Source organism: Pinus tabuliformis, chromosome Q, assembly GCF_031772625.1.
Source record: "Pinus tabuliformis cultivar Carrire ecotype Pingquan chromosome Q, CPIR1, whole genome shotgun sequence".
In the NCBI taxonomy this organism is placed as follows: domain Eukaryota; kingdom Viridiplantae; phylum Streptophyta; class Pinopsida; order Pinales; family Pinaceae; genus Pinus; species Pinus tabuliformis.
This window is the reverse complement of record NC_142296.1, coordinates 465,167,210-465,187,965: the sequence shown is the minus strand read 5'-3', so window position 1 is coordinate 465,187,965 and position 20,756 is coordinate 465,167,210. Positions and strand designations below refer to the sequence as shown.

The 20,756-nt window shown below is 40.1% G+C and overlaps 1 protein-coding gene across 2 annotated transcripts in view; it reads left to right on the top strand.

Moving 5' to 3' along the window:
• The window catches only part of LOC149220199 (serine/threonine-protein kinase STY46-like), a 432,848-nt gene that overhangs the window by 77,361 nt on the left and 334,731 nt on the right, over positions 1-20,756 (top strand). For both annotated transcript variants that reach the window (XM_089384695.1, XM_089384696.1), the window contains exon 5: positions 2,333-2,402. In XM_089384695.1, the coding sequence (XP_089240821.1) occupies positions 2,333-2,402 (70 nt within the window). The remainder of the gene's footprint in view (positions 1-2,332; positions 2,403-20,756) is intronic.

Here is a 20,756-nt window from a genome sequence, read left to right as displayed (position 1 = left end):
TCAAGGATTTGATGACTGTTAGATAGGACTGTCTTGACATAATGAAGGCTGCCCTATATGCTGTTAGAAGATGTGACAGCAAGGTGCAACATGATGTTGAATACTGCTACATAATGATTGGCATCATGATGAAGTGTAGTGTAGCATTGATGCTACTATGAGATGCAACATGATGGGCACAGTGAGGTTCAGTATGAGGCAACACTGGTGGGTGCAGTATGATGATAAGGTACATCTTGATGATGCAGCAGTATGATGTGTGCAGCATGGTGAAGAGGTCCAGCATGATGATTGAGTGTAGCACAGTGAGGAGCAGCATGGTGATGGAGTCACCTTGGATCAGTGGGAGCAATATACTTTCTACTCAGCTCAGATCAACTACCTCATATGCAATCTTCTTAGAGAAGATCTCTGCTCTTATTTAGATAAGTCAATATGTTGACTTCTGATGTATATGTACTATCTCTCTCTTCGCTAAAAGAAAATATAAGAAGAATTGATCAAGGGTTTCCCCACATTGGGGTTTGTCCTTGGCTAGCGCCACATCTTGTGTCCTCTTGTCTTGGCTAGTCTTCTGCGATTTATATTTATGTTCTATCTGCAATTTACTATTATGCTGATGTAATTGCTAATCTGGAAAAGATATTGAGCTAACTGGGAAAATTGAAATAAATTACTCTAAGCATAGAACATACCTAAAATTAACAACATTAGCTCTCCTCAACTTGATTACTTCTTCCAATGCAATCTTGAGGTGTTCTCCCCTTGAGATGGTGCTGCTCTAACATTGTTATAAATAATATTATTCATTTCTTTCATGAGCAGCTCCCCCTGAGACTAGCCTGACTTCATTTTATCATAAAAGTGACAGGTTGCTACTTTTTCTTCTTCTTCCATACTTGAGTGGTTTGTCTTCTTTTGTCTACATTTCTCTGTGACTCATTTTTTTGATTTGCTTGGAATGACTTCCTTCTTCTGTCTAGAGCTCTTTAGGGTATATAGCAGTTTGCAGTCTTTTGCCTTGTGGCCAAGATTGCTACACAATAACATTTTATATGGTCAAGAAATGGAACCACTCGACAATACCTAGCTCTTCTGAGACGGAAACCAGTATTAATTATTGTTTTTCCTTTAATTTCCTTTTAGATTTTAAACCCCATCTTCGGTCTAAAACCCCTCTGCTTGGGTTCTTTGCCCATAAAGTCTTTTGTGACAGAACTTCTCACAATCCCAGATCTAGGCTTGTGGAGCACCTCCCAATCTACACAATTCAACAATTTCTTGTTGCAGCTGCCGCTCCATTCATGATTTTAACAAAAAATAACATATTTTTTAAAACATAACACAGACACACACATATTTTTTTTGGCTCGGCCCATGGGGATTTGAACCTTGAATCTCATTGTTTACATATTACTTCATATCATGGCGATCACTAAGTGAGCTGGCACCCCTTGGGCTAAAAATAACACATTTTTAAAATTGTATATGCTTGATATTTTTTTTCCATGAGAAATATCTTATATTCCATATAAGGAATGTACATGTTTCGGTCCTCGAGAGACTGCTCAGACAACAAGGCTCAAAGCCTTTACAAGAAATAGTCATTATGAGCTCTCAACATGTCACGTGCAGGGATTGAACCAGGGTGGGTAGGATAACAACATTTCTCCTAAACACCTGAGCTAAACCTAGTTGACATGTATATTGTTGAACTTAATGGTGAACCTTATCTACATCTTATCAAAAATTTGAATTCGAACTTGAACCTGAAGTTTGAACTATGTGACTTTGGCTGCAATAAGGTAACCACTTCACTTTATGTACATTTTTTCTCTGTACAAGGGCATTAAATCTTTAACATTGATTTGAATAAAATATTTAAATGCTTCTTCAGTGATATGGCATAGCTGTTTTGAACGACATATCCCATGGAAGCATTGGAAGAGCATTCTTTGCAATTAAATTGTATCCCATACAATTTATCTATATTGAACTTTCAATTATATAATTTGAAAAGGTGTGCTTTTACCTCTGTCAAAATGTGGCCAAATAACTCAATTGGCTTAAGAGTTCTATAAAGCTTATTTTTTTTTCTTCTCAAAAAGTGAGAATATTGTAATATTTTAGTAGTGTTTGGACTCTTAAAATCTATCTGTAGTGTAAGGTCTTTGGGAAATGAAATCAATTCATGCTTTCCATTTCCTTGATCTGTGGTTTGAAAATTGTGTTTCCATTTTATATGATATTGTATAAGTCCCTAATCCAGTGCTTAATTTTCATTTTTTTGATAAATATACTACGATTTCTGACTTGGTAAATATTCTGTCAGTCAAGCGCATGCAGGACCAATCCATGAAATAACATTTTCAACAATTGACAAGCCAAAGCTTCTCAGTCAGGTATCAGTTAAAGTTTTAAATGTACCGACTGTCTAAAGCCTTAATCTCTAGCTGATATTGTTCCCTTTATCTTTTTCTGCAGTATTCCTTTTATATTTTTTACTTAGTATTTTGTCTTATTTGAAAAACACAAGGTGTGAAAAGTTATGGCCCCTTACACGTTATCTGTCCTAGAGGTTCTTTGAATGGAATTGTTTTACATGTAATAGCGGTTTAAGTGTGTGCTACTGCTAATATAATGATGATACATTGGCTTTTGTTTATGGTGTTGAATTTTGTAGCTATGGTCGGTCTTCATATTAATTTATTTTTATCATTGATGTTAAGTATTTACATAATGCATAGTCTTCATGCTCAAAAGAAAATTATATTCTTTATGTATTTGTAAAAAGAAAATATAAGGCATGTTCTTCATGACTTCAAAGAAAATTTGAATTTTGAAATTTTAGTTTTGGCTCCACAAGAAGTCCAAGTCGGCCCTCCAATGATCAAGTCAGCCTGGCCCCTAAGTGGCAACCTATTCGACCCTCTCCAGAAGGCTATAAATATGCATTCATTCTCCCTCCCAAGAGGCAATTCCGATCACACATATCAAGCATATTTCTGCCCCTCTAAACAAAGAAAAGAAGGGCGAATCAAAGAGGAGTCGTCCAAGTCAGAGAGGAGAAAAAGAGACCTCGCACTGGATCTTGACCTTCTGCAGCTTGCACGTGTGACTGTTGTGGGCCGAGTTTTCTGTGGTATCTTTCTGTGGACAAGTCCAAACTTCTATGGAAGAGATAGGCCAAATTTCAGACCTCTGTTGCAGACTTTCACCAAGTTGACAAGGAGCAGATCGTGGAGGGCTTTGACTTGGACTCTTAATGGATAGTTTGCTGGTCAGTTTGTCTATTGTCTTGTCTTTGATGTCTCTCTTATTGAATTGATTCTCTGAGGAAAGGTTTGCTGGGTTTTCCTCCATGTGGGTTTTCCCAGGGTAAATACTTGTGTTATTGTGTGGCTGTTTCTTTATGATCCTTATGGCATAATTGTTTTACTGTGGAACTCCTTTGTGTAATTGCTTTATGATGGAAAATATCACACGAAAAAGATTAAATTAATGGGAATCATAAGAAGTAATTGTCAGTTTAGAGGATGCCCAAAAACAAAATTCAACATGGTATCAGAGCTATGATGAAAGAGCAGTCCTGAAGAAAGAAGTCATCGTTGTTTCAAGTCATCATCTAGGGTCAAATTTGTCAACTAACCCTAGATGCCCTAGTCCAAGGATTACATCACAAAAGAAGGGCCAAGATCTGGGCTGTTATTTAACGGAAATTTACACTCCATTCTATCAAGTCAATGATGAAAATCATCTCTACTGTTTAGGCCAAGTTTTTGTCACCAAAGCACTGTGTAATTCGTGCCCTACCTAGGGTCTATCTATACAATGAGGAGAAGAAGAAAACTCTGCGTATTCTATGTACAGGAGAAGAATAAGCATGTAACAAGGAGATCTCAGATGGACTGAGTTTCATCTACGATGGAAATAATATCTCTGTTTATGAAACCAAAGTTCATAGAAGGAAGGGCCTTGGATCGTTTCATCTGCGGTGGAAATAATACCTATGTTTATGAAAACAAAGTTCATAGAAGGAACGACCTTGATCCAGCTCTCAATGTCAAATCCTTGTATTTATTTATTTTTTATTTATGAAGAAGGAATAAGTTCTAATCTGAAATTCTGGAAAAGGTGAAGGTTATTTTAAAGGAGGTATGAAATAGTCCTAAGGTCTACCTCAGATAGACCGAAAAGCTTCAGACCATATATTAAAGGGCTGAAGAACTTAGGGCTAATGATAGAGGTTGAAAGGAAGAAATATACTTGGGAAAAGATCGTAGTCTTAGTAAAGTTAGTTCAAGATTGCATAAGGCCAAAGCTCAAATCCCCAGGTCAAAGGTACCTCAGAAAATTACAGAGGTCCTAATTAGGCTCGGATCCCATGTTGGAGAATGTGATAGGGCAGCTATTAATTCAAATTCTCCATAACCTTAATAATTGCTTGTGAACTTTAGTTATTTTCTTATGTTTCTTTATTACATCTTTTCATCAAATAATTATCAGGAGCAAAACAATAAAGACAATGGACACAAGATATAGGCTCCAAGCCAGGGCAAAACCCCTCCGAGGGGAAAACCGAGAAAATTTATTTTCTTCTTATAGACTCTGCTTCAAATGAGAAAAACAAGACCCAAAAACTTAGACCAAGTCCTCCTTCAAGCACCAAGTCAGCCCTCCAAGAAGCCCTTTCAATTAGGTTAGAGATCAACCAAATTAAGAAAGATCAATTCTGTTTCAACTAGCTTCCAGCTTCAACTTCAACCCCCAGCTTCGACCTTGTAACTTCGACCTGCAATCTTTGACCCTGTAGTAGCTGCATATCCCTAGCTTCTTTGCACGTGTGAGAGAAAAAATGGCCCAAAAATAGATTTTTCTTCTTCTTGATTTCTCCTTGTTTCCTTGACCTTTGCTCTAGCTTTCCTGATGTTCCCAACTTCAGATCGAACTTCTTCTTGAGAGATCGAATTGGTGACCAAATGAGGTTGGATCTGCTTCTATTTATACTCATTTGTGGAGGTCGAATAACCCTCTCTAGCCCGACTTGTCTCTTCTAGGGCCGACTTGTCTCTTCCAGGGCCGACTTGTGCTTGGAGGCTCATAGGACTTTCTAGATTCAAACTCAAAATCTTAAGGGTCTTATACAATTGACAAGGACTATCTTGACTGAAGAAAAATATTCTTTTGACATGACAAACCCTAGAAGCATTAAGAACATGCTTAACCTAGATTGACAACAAAATGGAGCATGAAACCCATGCTTGAATTAATATTTTTCTTTCTTCTTTTTCTTATAACATAAGATATACATAATGACATGAGTAGATTGACAATTATGAAGACCGAAACTAGCTACATTTTCCAACACTCCCTCTTAACTAGGGAGGTATTCATAATTATACACCCGGTACAAGGATATTCTCAAATTGAAGAGTTCTCATAAGAAGACTCAGATTAGTAAGCCATCTTTTAAGCATCAACATCATGACCAACATTGTCAGCATAGCAAGGCCTTAACTTGACAATCTCTTTCTTATACAAGAGCATAATGCTGGGAGGCTTTACGTGAGATACCACACTACCTCTTCAAGTTACATACCCCATTTGGATGTTCTCTAGGTATGTCCTTTTAGGACTATTCTTGTCTTGGATTCTCAAGAATATCGGTCCTCTTCGACCACTCTTGTTTTGGATACCTTTTCAATCCTCAAAGAGTGTTGGTTCATTTCCTATATTGGATTTTATATCCTCAAGGAAATCTTAGATGCTTATCCAATCCTCCATTTACCATTCTCTCTCCATGGCCTCCACTTAGACGTATGACTCTGAGGTACCTTTGACCTAAGGTATCGAAACTAGTTACATTTTCCAACAATTTTGAAATTTTGATGAAAAATATTGATGTAATCATGAGTCCTAGGCAAAATAACTTCAGAAAGGTCAAGAAGACTTAGTTATGACCTAAATAAGGTTGTACTTCTGTTTTTAAATCATATCACATTGAAATCTCTGTTACAATGAATGTTGAAGCTGAAGCCATTTTGGAAGGAGTAGTGAAAAGGAAGTTTGAAATCCTCCTTGTCCAAAGGATTGAAGTATTAAGACCAGCGAAGCCAAAAGTCAAGGTATGTATTTGCTAACAATAATTTTTGTTTTAGATCATATTCTCTTGACATCATCTAAGGAACAAACATAGTTCTATGGTAATTACTAATCTCAGTGGAAGTCCACTAAAGTTTGTTTGCACAAAAGTAAGATTAGTGAAGACTCTAAACATGTTTTGCTTAGAAAGGAGCCTCTCTGAAAAACCTTAAAATAGTAGTTGTTAAGATTGAAGTATTTCTGCAAGTCATATTATTTGGCTCCTAGCTTGAAATGGTTTCCATGCATAACATTCTACAATATGAGATGTTCGAGAATTAAGTTTAAAGATTGATACCTCCTAGAATCTTTGGAATGTGAGGTATGCATCATCATTGTATTATTTGTTTGAAGTATTCTTAGATGATCTCTTGTCATCATAAAAGGAGCTCTATGGGTCCAAAGACTTGCATCATAATATTCCTTATAACCAATGATACACTAGTATGCCTTGTTACTCCTTAGTCAAAGGATTGTGACAATGTCCTGAAATCATATGCAGTCATTAAGGACAATTATGCATACATCTACTAATGAGTGGTATGGTGTATTCAAGTATGATATGGGATGAATTCAATGACGTGTGTATAAAGTGTTGAAGGTGCAAAGTCTGGTATGTCTTGTATTGCTCTATTGTAAGATGTGAAGCCATCAGATTGTTGATCAAAGCAAAAACACTTAGTACTGAATGTTGAAGATGTTGCAAAAGGCAGAATGTTGAAGCTACAAAGATTGTAAAGCATCAACAACCCTTGTTGCTATGGACCTTGTGTTATTACACATACTGATGATAAGATTAAAGGTCAAGTTCCTCTTCAAGATTGAAGGCGGAAGTCCTCTTAAGAAAAATGAGTCATTTGTAGATCTGGAAGTGTTCCAATGATGAAGGATAAGCTCTTGGGTTGAATAAGTCAAATATGATGTGTGAAAATATCATTTATGATTTGGATCTGTCATTTCATTGGAAGATCATTGATCTTGACACATTTTCTTGTTTAATGACAATGATAAATATCATCTCATGTGCTCTAGGATTTTAGACATTTAAGTATCTAGGTTTGTAAACCCTAGCAGGCAAAATAGGCTTGGACAAGAAAAGGTCTAGGGTTTATGGAAAAATTCCTAGGATTGAATCGAGATCAACGATTCCGCTGAAAGAAGAAACCATAACACATGAAAGGAAGGAGTCACTTCACATTGATGATGAGCACAAGGTTGATTTGCAAATGGATACAAGAAGGCTAAAGAGGGAGCTGAAATTTTCATAAAATCCTCAAATGATAAGTATTTTATATCTCTCTTATTAATATTGTTGTTATTTTACTATTAGTCTCTTGGCTTTGCTTCTATGCTTGGTTTTAATTGTTCTTCCATGGTCTCCTAGTGAGGATTGCAGGTACATAGTAAAAGCTACCAAGGATCTGGGAACAAATGGAAGAAGTGGAAGAACGAAGCAAAGCATGTGACAAGTGGACTTTCCTAGAATTGTGGTTTGTATTGTACTAAATGAGATTCAAACTCAGAGGGAGTAGGCAGATCAACAAGTTTAGAGTATTCCTAGATTATGTTGAAGATAATTCAGTGATAACTTCCAAATGGATCTTCAAGATCAAGAATGCAGCAGTTGGAAATATTGACAAATACAAAGCGAGAATTGAGAATAGAAGGTTCTCCCAGTAAGAGGGAGAGGATCACAAGAAGTATTTTCTCTAGTTGTAAGGTACACTTCAGTTAAATTATTATCATTGTTTTTGAAATTGCACCAGGTGGATGCAAACATTGTTTTCTCAATGAAGAAAAAGAAGTGTACATGAAGCTACCTCAGGTCTTTGAGGTACATGAGAAGAAGTCTCATGATTAAAGAAGGCTATCACAAGCAAACACGTTGGGCTTGGTTGACCTTATTTGATTTGTCTCTAGCGAAAGTTGAAGTACTCGTGTCAGAGGGAATAATTGTGGTAGAAAGAATTGCCTCTTTCGCAGAGGGAATAGTTGCGGCAGAAAGAATTGCCTCTTTAGCAGAGGGAGCAACCTGTACTACCATAGCACGAAATGTTTCGGTGTGAGAGGGAGCACTCAGTTAGGGTGGCAGGAAAGTAGTTGTTGTGATGGACCCATTGAAAGGATGCTGATCAATTTTATGAGCCAAGGCATGTTGCTTAACATGGGTCAAAGTACTAGCATGGTATAATTGGTCATGAAAAAGTCAGTTATGATTTGAGATTTGTCTCAAACAGTAATGTGCAGTTGCAGATTTCAGATTGGGCAGAGTATTGAAGACATAAAGAGTTCATCAGGATATTGCTTTAGTTTGGGCTCCATTATAATCGCTTGGATGAGCATGAAGTAGTCATCTGTCATACTTAGTATTGTAGAAGCCGAGTATATTGTAGCTGGATGGCAAGTTGAGAAATAGTTTGGCTTCAGAAGCTGTTTGTAGTGATTGTTTTGATCAGTTGCAGGGGATGACCGTGATGACAGGTCAAAGCACATTGGGATCAAGTACCACTTCACTTGAGACATGGTGTAGAAGGGAGCAATGAAGCTCCAATATATTTCCACTGATGAGCAGATAACTGATATTCTTGTGAAGCCTTTGTCGAGAGTGAAGTTTGCGTACTTCAGGGACAAACTTGGACTCGTGGAGAATGCCTCTCCCATTGAGAGGGAGTGCTGATGAGATAGCATCATGAACTGACATTCTCCCTGTGTCATTATGACCTTGGTTGGAGAATGGTTCAATGGACAAACATTTTCCTTGTGTCTCTATGACCTTGGTTGGAGAATGGTCCAACAGAGGACAATATTCTTCTATAAGAAGAATAGCCCTAGAGGCTGCTTAGATGAGCAGGAGCCTCCCAACATCATGCTCAAATCTGTTTCTAGAGTGAGTGTTACCACTCAATTTAACAGGGGTCCTAGGAGTGGTTCCAAAGGTACTGCTATTATACTGAGTGGCAACAACGGGACAAGGACCCACTGTCACCTCAGTCGATGTCCCCTGCTCTTTATGGACTTTCACCGATGGGAGGAGTCTCGAGATGGTTGAAATCACTAGAATGATGAGGTCAATAACAATGTACAATGTGATTTCCAAAGCCCATTCAAAGGAGAGGCTCAGATAATAGGTTGCTTGTTTTAGAAGCAAAAGAAGGGCTCTCCAAGAAAGGCTTGAGGGAAGGAGGCCTAGACCTAGGTGAAAGTATATTCAATAAAAGAGTTATGCCTAGATCAAGGTTTCCTAGAAAGGGAGGAGGACCTCTCTTAAGGTTTTGGGAAATATAGGTCATACAAAGGCTGGGACCACAAGAGAGACCTAGGGGATCCAAGCGAGGCCCAGGGTTTGGGGTAATATGACTAGGTTAAGCAAGGATTAGAAGGAAAGGGTCGAAGAAAGGTGAACTTCCGATGAGTTTTTGAGAGAAAATGACCTAGAAATGCCTCTAACCAAGGAAGTTGAAGGATATAAACGATTTTGGAGCTAGGGCTCGAAATTTATCTCAAACTAGCTGCGGGAATTGCTTGAAACTTTGAGGGCACTTAGAGAAAGGGACAACACAGTAGCATACCAATTTGCACCCCAAGGAGATGTCTCTAATGCAATTCGTGCTAGGCCCTACTTGGCCTTCTAGAGTTAGGGCAAAAAAATAAGAAAGGAGTGAAAGAAAAGTAGTTTTAGGGTTAACCATCAAGGATCTAGGACCAGTCCTTGGCTATTGGGAAGATTGGAGTCAAAATGATCAAGATTTGGCAACTTCGTTCTTTAAGGAGGCCTAAAGAAGCAACTTCACTGCTAATGGATGTAGCTACATGACAACTTTAGACTTTTGTACTTCGATATGCAAGATTTGATGGAGTTTCAAGGTAAAAGGTGCACAACCTACCCCTAGGAAATTTTGTTCTTCTTGCCAAGACGAGTAACATATGCATCGAGCCAAGATTACATGTGTTTCATAAATTCGCATTAATTTTTAGGGCACAAGCAAAATCAAAGCATAGCGTTCCATACATTAGACATAAATTATCAAGAAATTCACATGAAAAGAGCACTTACATGACAAGAGAATATATTCATCCATCTCATATGCAAAATAAAAGCTCCAAGAGAGATAGCGAAAATATTCCACACATCAAAAGGCATTTAATCATCCAAATCATTCCACAAATTGCAGTGCTGAAACCTTTAGAAATTTTTTTAGATAAGAGAGGAATAACCTGTTAATGGAGTTTAATTAACCCTAATCCAAGTGATGATGAGAGATCAAATGATCCTCTCTTATGTTTATAAGATCCTCCAAGGGATTCAAATGGCTTAATTATGCCTAATAATGCCCCTACAATAAAAATATCGTGCAAAATAACATCCATTTTGGTGACATGCCCACCAAATAGCTCCATAATATGAAAAATAAGCCTCTCAAGAGGGCCGAAATGACAATACAATAGCTAGAAGGGCTGTTGGAAGGCCTAGTGAAGTCCCTCATGTGCCTTAATGAATAGGAAGGCTCCAATAATAGTGATGAAGGGGGTGGCCCCTTGATGCCATGGTACAAGGGAAGCTATGATGAGGGAGGCCCACACTTGGGTGTATAGTTGTAGGAGGGAGCAATTATGGTACATGAGTTACCCTGACCTTTTGTTTTTCCACCCTTCTTCGTACGCCTTTTGCCTTTTATCGATTTTTCTTTTATAATTGCTTGGGGCTCCAGGGGGTGAGAGCATGATGCGAATGATATAGTAGTGAATACCCACTTAAGGTAGGGCAGTTCATCACCCACCAAAGGTTGGGACAATAATAAGTTCCTTAATGATGCAGGGGGCCAATATGAGGGGCCCTACGAACTGGGGTGATGGTCATAATGATAGGGGTCATGTTGGCTTTCGCTCACATGCTAAATTTGTATGTCACGACTATCTTTTGCATTTTATGGTGCATTTCCTGTTGAGAGTGGCCAAATTATACTTTTTACTTTCCTTTTAGTTGCATAAACCTCCGGGGCATCGTTCCAGGCCTGAACCAAAGTATGGACAAGGGGAGGGGGAGGCTAACTCCTTGTGGACCCGGATGGGAAATATGTGAAAAGGGGTTATAATTAGTGGAGGGGAGTGATGTATGTGAGGTCGGGAAGCGGGACCAAGAAACCAAAATCGGGGTTTCCCATTTATTGCCACTCCTAAAGCTAGTAGTCGATAGAGGAGATCCCACAGGACTAGGATATAGGGTTAACCACCAAGTTGGACAAGGGGACAAGAGTACAGACCAAGTCCATTCTTTCCTCTGAATACCCCACTAATCCATGCCTAGAAGTGTCCATAATAAGTAAGCAAACATACCCAACTACATAATGAAAACCATACCTTCAGGGTTGGAAGGCCCACCTTCAAACATATGATCATGACAGATGGGCGAGGGTGCATAACGACTGGCTCAGGTGACAAAGATGGTTGCACATTGAGTTATCGGGGGGTTGCAAGGGGTTGCTGGCTGTCGACTAAAGACAATCTAGGAGAAAAGATTATCCTTTGGGTGGCACCCACAGGTGGTGGGTAATAGTGAGCTTACTTGGCATCGGGCCTAGGATGCTCATCTAGAGTGTGGCCTTTGGAGTTTCACCACGAGTCAAAAGATATTGACTAGGATGGTGAACCAAGACTAGTCTAGGTTAGGATTACTGACCAAGATTACGGGTTAAGAGTATTGACTAGAGTTATGATGACTAGTTGATGTTAAATGTTATGCCATCTGTCAGGAGTACCGACCAAGTTGTGGCAACCAATTGATGCTGTTGATATTGATGATGGCGATTACCTTAATTTTGATCCTTCCTTAGAGAATCTATCAACTTGAGAACATCTAGACAATCATTATGAATACCTCCCTAGCTAAGAGGGAGTGTTGAATTTTGTAACTATGGTCGACCTTCATATTAATATATTTTTATCATTGATGTTAAATATGTATGTAAAGCATGTTCTTCATGCTCAAAAGAAAATTATATTCTTTATGTATTTGTTAAAAGAAAGATAAGGCATGTTCTTCATGACCTTGTCAAAAAGAAAATTTGAATTTTGAAATATTATTTTTGGCTCCACAAGAAGTCCAAGTCGGCCTGGCCCCTAAGTGGCACCTATTTGACCCCCTCCAGAAGACTATAAATATGCATTCATTCTCCTTCCCAAGAGGCAATTCGGATCACACATATCAAGCATATTTTTGCCATTCTAAACAAAGAAAAGAAGGCTGAATCAAGGAGGAGAAGTCCAAAGTCGGAGGAGAAAACAAACCTCGCACGTGTGGATCTTGACTTTCTTTAGCTTGCATGTGTGATTATTCTATGGCTATAGGAATCCTTATCACAATCCATACTGATTTCAAATCTACTGCAAATGAGTCAAACAATTCATGCCAAAGTCAACTTCAGATTGAGCCTCTTGGATTTGTGCCTAGACAATGATCAAGCTAAGGTACACTTTCTTGATTAGGGCTCGGTTCTCTGTTTAGATCATCATCCAAAATATAAAACAAAGTCTAAGGTCTGTTCATAGAGATCCCCAGAGTTGTGAATTGATTTGAGCGAAGAATTCTCAAATTAGGGCCTTATAAAACTGCTTTAAGACTCCATAAAATGTCCTAAAGGTCACAGTACCAAATACCCTCAAATATTCCCCGCAGATTAGTTAAGAGAGAACTTCGAGTGGGTTCAATATGCCTCAAATTAAAAACCTTACCTCAGTACACACGATTGTTACAAAATGGGTCAAATAGGCCTTACTAAAATGTCGAGTTACCTTAGTAATTGGACCAGTCACCAAACTGCACCTTAGATTCTCCCAAGAAAATGATGAGAATGCTCTTTAATTAGTGAAGAGAGTCACTGTTTAGGGCTTGAATATACACTAGATTAGCCTTAGAACTTCAGATTAGCCCACGATAGATGATGAGTTTGCTTCTCACACCAAAACTTCAAAATTCACAAATAAGCCCAGGTCTGAACAATCCGCAAGATTTACTTGACACATCTCGGATGGGCTCAGAAAATTTCAAAGACTTGACCTCAAAAAATCATCTTTGATCTTGGTTATTTAGCCTCCAGATCAACTTCAGAAAGTGTCACAGTAAACCTTGTCAAAGGGGGCCGAGTAGGTCTCTGTGAAGGTGCCCTCAGAAAAGATATCATGGACGTCTGCCAATCAGAACTTCAAGAATGTGCCATGGTTTTGCTTCAAAATAACATCGAAATTGCATAGAGAATAAGTCCAAATATTTGCTTAGAAGAAGGCCGAGTGGCCTTAGAATAGGGATAATGTATCCACGTACAACCTTAGAAAACGGGCCTTGATCAACCTCAGAAAGGGAGGGTTGAATGGCCTCAGAGATGCGCAAGAACCCATCGAAGTAATCAAACCCAAATAAGAAAAATAAACCCAAACTTCGACTTCAAAATAGGCCTGCTCATTTGCTTGATGTGACTACCCAAGGCCGCAAAAAGAAATTTCAAAATATTGGTGTGGAATATGTCTTTCTTTGGAGGATCCGAGTGCCCTTTTATAAAGAAGGAGGTTTTTCAGAGGAGCCGACTTGATCAAATTTGGAGGGAAGCCGACCTTAGATTTTAATTTTAAATTAAAATTTTAGAGCCAAAAACGAATTCTTCTTGGAGGTCGAATTTAGCTTATAAAAATTCAATTAAATTGCCCTTCACAATATCGAATGCGAAATTGGTTAGGATAGGCCCAACGTTAAATTCTTGAAATTGAGATGCAACAAATGAATGAATTTAAAAGATGCGTGCCACATCATCTTTGGGGCAATTTGACGACAAGAGGGGGCTCCAACTTTGATTGAGCATATCTCCCAAACTGAGATGAACCACGAGGGATGTCATATCTCGTTGGAATCAGCACAACAAGGGCTATCAAATGAAAATGGTATTGTGAGAAAATACACTGATCTTCATCCTCAAACTCTTCAACAAGTGTTGGGCTTCTAGGGTTCCCTTTCTTCTTTTCTAGGGCTTATTGTTATTTGGAGTTTCCAATCAATGCAATCCATAGGTGAATATTAAGAGCGTTCATAGACCAATGTTGGCATCACTAACAACATCATTCAACACAGTCAAGATTGACTCTAAGGCGATGAATGAGTTAATCGATTGGTAGCTAATGGGGAGCTTGATATAACCTACAACCATTAGGCCTAATTTGAGCTATGTTGTGAGCTTCATTTTTCCTAATTCATGATAGTGTCAAAGGTAGATCATTGGACTGCAAGAAAGAGGGTGTTGAGATATGTGAAAGGGACACTTGACTTTGGCATTCTGTAGAACAAAACAAAGACCTTAGGTTGCGTGGGTATACAAATTCAAATTTGGCAAGTTGCGTGGATGATAGAAAATGAACTTTTGAATATGTATTCATTCTTGGCACAGGTGCAATCACATGGACAATCAAGAAGCAACGTGAAGTAGTCCTTTCATCGTCAAAAGCAAAATATTGAGGAGTGTTGCCATAAAATCTAGCAAGTGTAGTGCAAATCCTCACCGGGCGAGGGGCCATACCTTATGGCAATAATGAGGAAGGGTTGCCACTATCACGTCAAAAACCTTCCTCCTGCTCGTTAGTGGAATTTGAACCACAAGGGAGGCTTCCCTGAATCACCTATAAAGATACTCTAATATTAGGGCTCAAGATGATGAGTTTTTAATGGTCTATAGTAGGGAAGAATACTGATGGAGCCAAGGATGGCCTATTGTTCTATGCTAGGGTTCAAGTACTTGAAGCCTAGAGTACTAAATATTTTGCTATAAGTTAGGGTTTGGATCATGTTCAATAATATGGCACTTAATGTCATATAGCTACCTTAGCAAAGCTCTAAAAGTGATATTCAACAATAAAGGAACAAGACCTTCAAGTAGAGGTTAGGGTTAGGCTAGGCTATAAAGTTATATGGCTTTGGATAAGCATAAACATAAATAAAAGGGATGACATCAACCCTTTTAAGGTGTATTAGGCCATGCACTATGCTAGATTTTGCTTGTAGACATTTAGATAGGCTATTCCCAAATTATGAGCCACCCTCATACATTTAAGTTACATTTTTATGCACAAATCAACTCTAGAATCCCTAGTGGCTACGCTAGCCATCTAGGAGAGAGATAAAGAAATAGGCTTTATTGAGTTTCATGGTTGATCAACACACTTTAAATTAACACCTTATCCTATTAGGGTTTAATGGAGTCTTTGGGCGAAAATTCAAGGGAAGGATATTGATGGAGTAAGTGGGGATGCTTGGGGCATCCACTTTTAAAACCCTAGCTATTGCTCTTGTGAGGGAAGAAATTACATATAGGGTCTGCAGATTAAAAGTTTCCCTATAGGCCTTAGATAGGACAATCCTACATGCAATATCGAAGCAAAATTTCTGCAATAACGAAGTATTTAGTTATGGCAATATTGAAACCCTACTTCAAAACAGAAAGCATGCAAATATCAATAATAAGACAATGAACTTACAAAATCCTCCACAAAATGCCTTTATTTCAATCCCAGAGCAATGTCTCCATGCAAGAATCACATCCATAAGAAAGTCATACCATAAAGACTACATCGAAAGGGGTAGCTCACACTCTTTTAAAGAGGAAAAGAATTCAATGTGTGATGTTGATAAAACAAAATGAGGGGAGGCTCTATTTATATGAGACCTATCCCACTCATTTTTACAATAAATGAACTAGTGAAGCCCTATTGACAAGTTTACTTTAATTGTTCCACAAGAAAGAGGTTACAAGCCAACCTCATATCTCAAAAACATAACAAAAGTGCCATAAATGGCCATGTTACCCACCACTTCGTGGGTGATATCCCTAGGAGAACTTTTTCTCCATGGTGAGCCTTAGCCGGTAGCGAGCAACCCCTTGATGCCTCAGACTAGCTTGTTGTGCCATTTCTCTACCACCTGAGCCAACCATGTGGTCCCTCACCCACTTGTATTGATTGTATGTTTGAAGCTGGGCCTCCCGAATCTAAAGGTATGTCTTGTCACTTGGTAATTGAGTATTGGGTTTACTTATCATGGATACTTCTGGGTATGGATTGATGGGGGGATTTGGTGGAAAGAGTGGGCTTAGTTTGTGTTCCTGTCCCCTTGATCTCTTTTGGTTGTTACCCTTGGATCTTAGTCTCGTGGGATCTCCTTTATTGACCATTTGGTTCTAGGGTGGTACTACTTGGGAAACCCCAATTTTGGGTGCGTGGTCCCGCTCCTTTATCCGCACATATCACTCCCTTTCCACTCACTATACCCCCATTCATCTTTTCTCCCACCTGGGTCCACATTCCCATTCTAGGTCCACATAGGGCTAGCCTCCCTATCCCCTTGCTCCCACCTTGGGTCAGGCCTAGAATGATGCCTTGGAAGTTGAAGCAATTAAAAGAAAAGTGAAAAGCATAAATGGCCACATTTAACAGGAAATTGTACCACAAAATGCAAAAGATGGTTGGGACAAAAATAATTAGCACGTGGGCAAAAGCCATTACATGAGCTCTACCCCAATCATTGGCCATCACCCTGGTTCCATAGGCCCTAGATGAGATTCCTCTATCATTCAGGAAACCATGATTGTCCCTACCCATGGAGGGCAATAAACCGCCCTACCTAAAGGGGTAATCACTGCTATATCTTGCACATCATGCTCTTGTCCTTTGAGCCTCGAGCAGTTAATTAAAACAAATTCATAAAAGTCAAAAGGTATATGAAGGGTGGAAAAATCAAGGCCGGGGCACCTCATGTACCACGATTGCTCCCTCTTATACATTACATACCCAAGTCTGGGCTTCCCCTTATCTAGCTACCCGTATGCCACACTATGTGGCCCAGGATTGCCCCTCTCATTCCCTATTCCATTCCACTTATTTGTCACTTGCCACCCCCATTAGAGGGGTGTACCTTGGACATACTATCCCCTTTAAGGGCTGAAAACACCTAATAAGGTACTTGGCTAACACCCTTTGGAGCTTGGAGACACTAGCACATGCCAAAGCCCACTATGGAAGGGCATGCCATTATGAAGTATCCACGTTGTTATCAATGATTTATAAGCTTTTTACCTGATTATTTTAATGACTGGTTGTACTGGAAGCCTAGGGGATGTGTTGGATCTTATGCAAGATTAGATGTGGTTTCCATTTGGGCTTGGTTTCCCTATATGGGATCCTAACCCCCAGAGGTCTACATTGGCACATGTAGAGTGTGCATAGAGGGCCATGGGCCTCCACAGCAACAGACAACACTCCACGGATCTTCATGGATGCTCAGAGATTACTAGCGATCCACTTTTGGGATGATGATGATATGCTTGCTACATTATGCCCAGCAGGCCCCCACAGGAGCCCCACACTCTTGACAGGTGTCCTAGGACTTGTACGATGTCATGGCAACATTCATTCCACCACTTGGACCCTTGCAGAGGATCTTTGATTCATATGGGGACCCATGGGGTCATTTATGTGCCCTCATACCCAATGGGAGCACCACAAGTCTACTACTTGGAGAACAAGGGGCCACCCCCTTGTCCATCATATTTCGAGGAATTTATTCCCCGATATGGCACTTCAGGATATTATTGAGCATTTAGAGGGCCTGACGACATGCACATGTTATTATTTGGCCCCTTGTGAGGCTTATTTTTACACTTATGAGCTAGTTTGGTGGGCTTATCACCAATAGGGGTTTTATTTGCACATTATTTTATCGTTAGGGGCTAATGTGATCTGAATATCACCCTATGAGTGATCTCAGTTAAAGATTTATTAAATGAAGGTATTACAGACTCATGTGCTGGTGTGTGTCTATGTTATTTAGGCAACAGATCGATCATATTGCAAATACACAGACACTTGAAATAGAAAACAACTGAGAAATACAGTAAGCAAATATAAGAACACAAGAATTTAATAAGGAGTTCACCCTATCCTCCAGGGCTACATCTCTGGTCCAGCTCCCAGTGGTGGCCTTCTTTTATTGTGTCTTAAAAGCAGAGAATTACAATGAAGGAGCTCAATATGAGTCTCCTGAACAGAATTTGCTTGACAGGGTGGTTCTTGGATTCCCCAAGCCACTAGAGTGCGCAGACTTTGTTCCTCACTAGCTCTTCGACCTCTCTAGTCTTTAATGGAAGGAGCCCAGTGTGGTGCTCAGTGCTGACAGATCCTCTCAGGGGCGGCTTGAATCTCTCAAGCTCTCTGGTGCTTGACGCTGCCTTCGGTCAGCTCGGCCCTCTGTCTTCTTTCTGCTTCTTTTGCTTCACTATCTTTCTTCGTTTTCTCTGTCTATGTCTTCCTTCTTTTTCTTTGTATATGTCTTCCTGTCTCTTTTGCTTTGTCTGTTCATGGCTTTAAAGCCATTCGAGCTCATGGTTGTTCTATTCCCCTTCCACTTCCGTTGGATCGCTTGCTGCAGCTTCGCTTGGAGTTCCCTGTTTTGGCGTCATCATCAGGCTCACAGGGAGTGGCCACTTGTCCTCCTGCGAACTGCGCCAGCTTTTTCCTCGTCGGTTCAATTCTTCGGTTACGTCGTGGAATGAGTCCTCTGCCACCTTGGCGGTCAAATTGGACCTCAAATTCTTATAGATCACGGCTTATTCCCCTGTCAATTCCGGTTTCCCCATTGGGTGCGATCTCAGCTGTTAGATCTGGGGCCTCCAGATCCGACGCCATTCGCACATTTCGCGCGGTTGACTTGCTCGACTATTAGCGCGCGATGAGCGGTGGTTTTCTCTCTCCTCCGCTTGCCACGCGTTGAGCGCTGAGTGGAATCGCTCCGTTTTTGCCAAATCTGCTTACCGCCCAAGGGTGCCCCCGATAAATACCGCCTGTTTTTGGAGCGCGGGTCTCGCCTTAGCCTTTAGCCTTTTCCCCACGGTTTTCCCCGGCTCCCATGCGACCAAGCGCTTGGGGCCTCTCCCTCTCGAGGGGTTTTGCCCAGCGTAGTGTCGCGCATCAAAAACTGCCTCCTTTTCCCGATCCGGGCTTCCAAGGGGCTAGTTTCGCCTCCTGCGCAGTCTCCATGGGCCTTGGTCAGTGCGCTTTGACCGAGGTCCTCGTCGTTCCACGTTGGATGCTAACTACCACTGTTTAGAGGTGTTTCTGATCGCTGCTCTTAATTCTTTGAAGCCTGTCCCGACCTGATACAGTCATGGTTCTCTGATAACTCTTCTTGGATCCAATTCGGATCACGACCTTCCCACTGAAAAGCTTTTGGACCACCAAAAGTTGGTTTTCAAGCATCGACTAAGTGAGGGTACTGTTTTCTCACTTGTCCAATCTCAATCCACTTTGCACTGCTCGGCTTTGAACCTTTGAGCCCTACTCTGAGGTACTCAACATCTCCTTTGCGCGTCGTCCTCACCTTCTTGTCCAGCACTATGTCTTCCTGCAATTCATTAAGATATTCAGGTAGCAGGTCATCAATAGAAGGCAACTGACTTTGCTCTTCAGGATCCTCAATCATTGAAGGTTCAAACAATCTCAAGCAATCTGCATTTACGACTGAGTAGATGTGCATGTAAGCTGGTAGATCAAGGTGAAAAGCATTTTCACCAATCTTCTCAAGTATTTTGAAAGGTCCATACCTGATAGGCTTTAGCTTTTTACCTTCACCTTGCATCCTGTCCTTGCTGATATACAGCCAGACCTGGTCGCCAACTTGAAAACTATGCTCCATCCGATGCTTGTCATGCCTAGCCTTGTATTTGGCCTGGCTCTTTTCCAGCTATCACTGTACTGCCTGGTGGATCTCCTGGATTTGTTCAATGAACCTAGTTGCCTTGTCCACATCACTGTGTCCATCAACTGTGGTATCTTTACCAAAGACAAAATCCAAAGGAGACCTTGGTGTGAAACAAAAACAGGTCTCAAAAGGAGATCTCTGTGTAGAAGAATGTTTGGCTCTGTTGTAAGTATGTTGCACATAACACTAATGTTCATCCCAAAGCTTAGGATGTTTGCTGCAATATCTTCTGAGTAAATCACTGTCCTGTTGAATACTTCTGTCTGGCCATCAGTTTGTGGATGAAAAGCTGTGCTTTTCTTCAGTTTGGTGTCCATCAGTTCCCATAGACTTGACCAAAACTACCCCACAAATCGGGTGTCTCAATCAGATACAATAGAAGTGGGTAATCCAAAATGAACCCATACATGTTCAAAGAATAGTTTTGCAGTTTGTTCAACTATAATCTGTTTATTACAAGGTATCAAAATACACATTTTGCTGAACCTATCCACAACAACATATAGATAATCATGACCTTTTCTAGATTTAGGCAGTCCTCCAACAAAATCCATGGAAACACTTTCCCAAGGGTGAGAAGGTACTGGTAATGGAGTGTACAAGCTTAGTTTTTTGTCGCTGGGATTGCTTTTAGCACACATAGTACACCCTCTTACATATCTAGAAACTGTCTTATTCATTCTTGGCCAATAACAAAATCTTTGCAGCTGTGCAACTGTTTTATTTACCCCAAAGTGACCTGATATCAGAGAAGTGTGTGCTTCCCTAATTATCTTTATTCTCTCAGTTTGTGGAATGCAGAGTTTCCCACAATGGTATAAGATTTGGT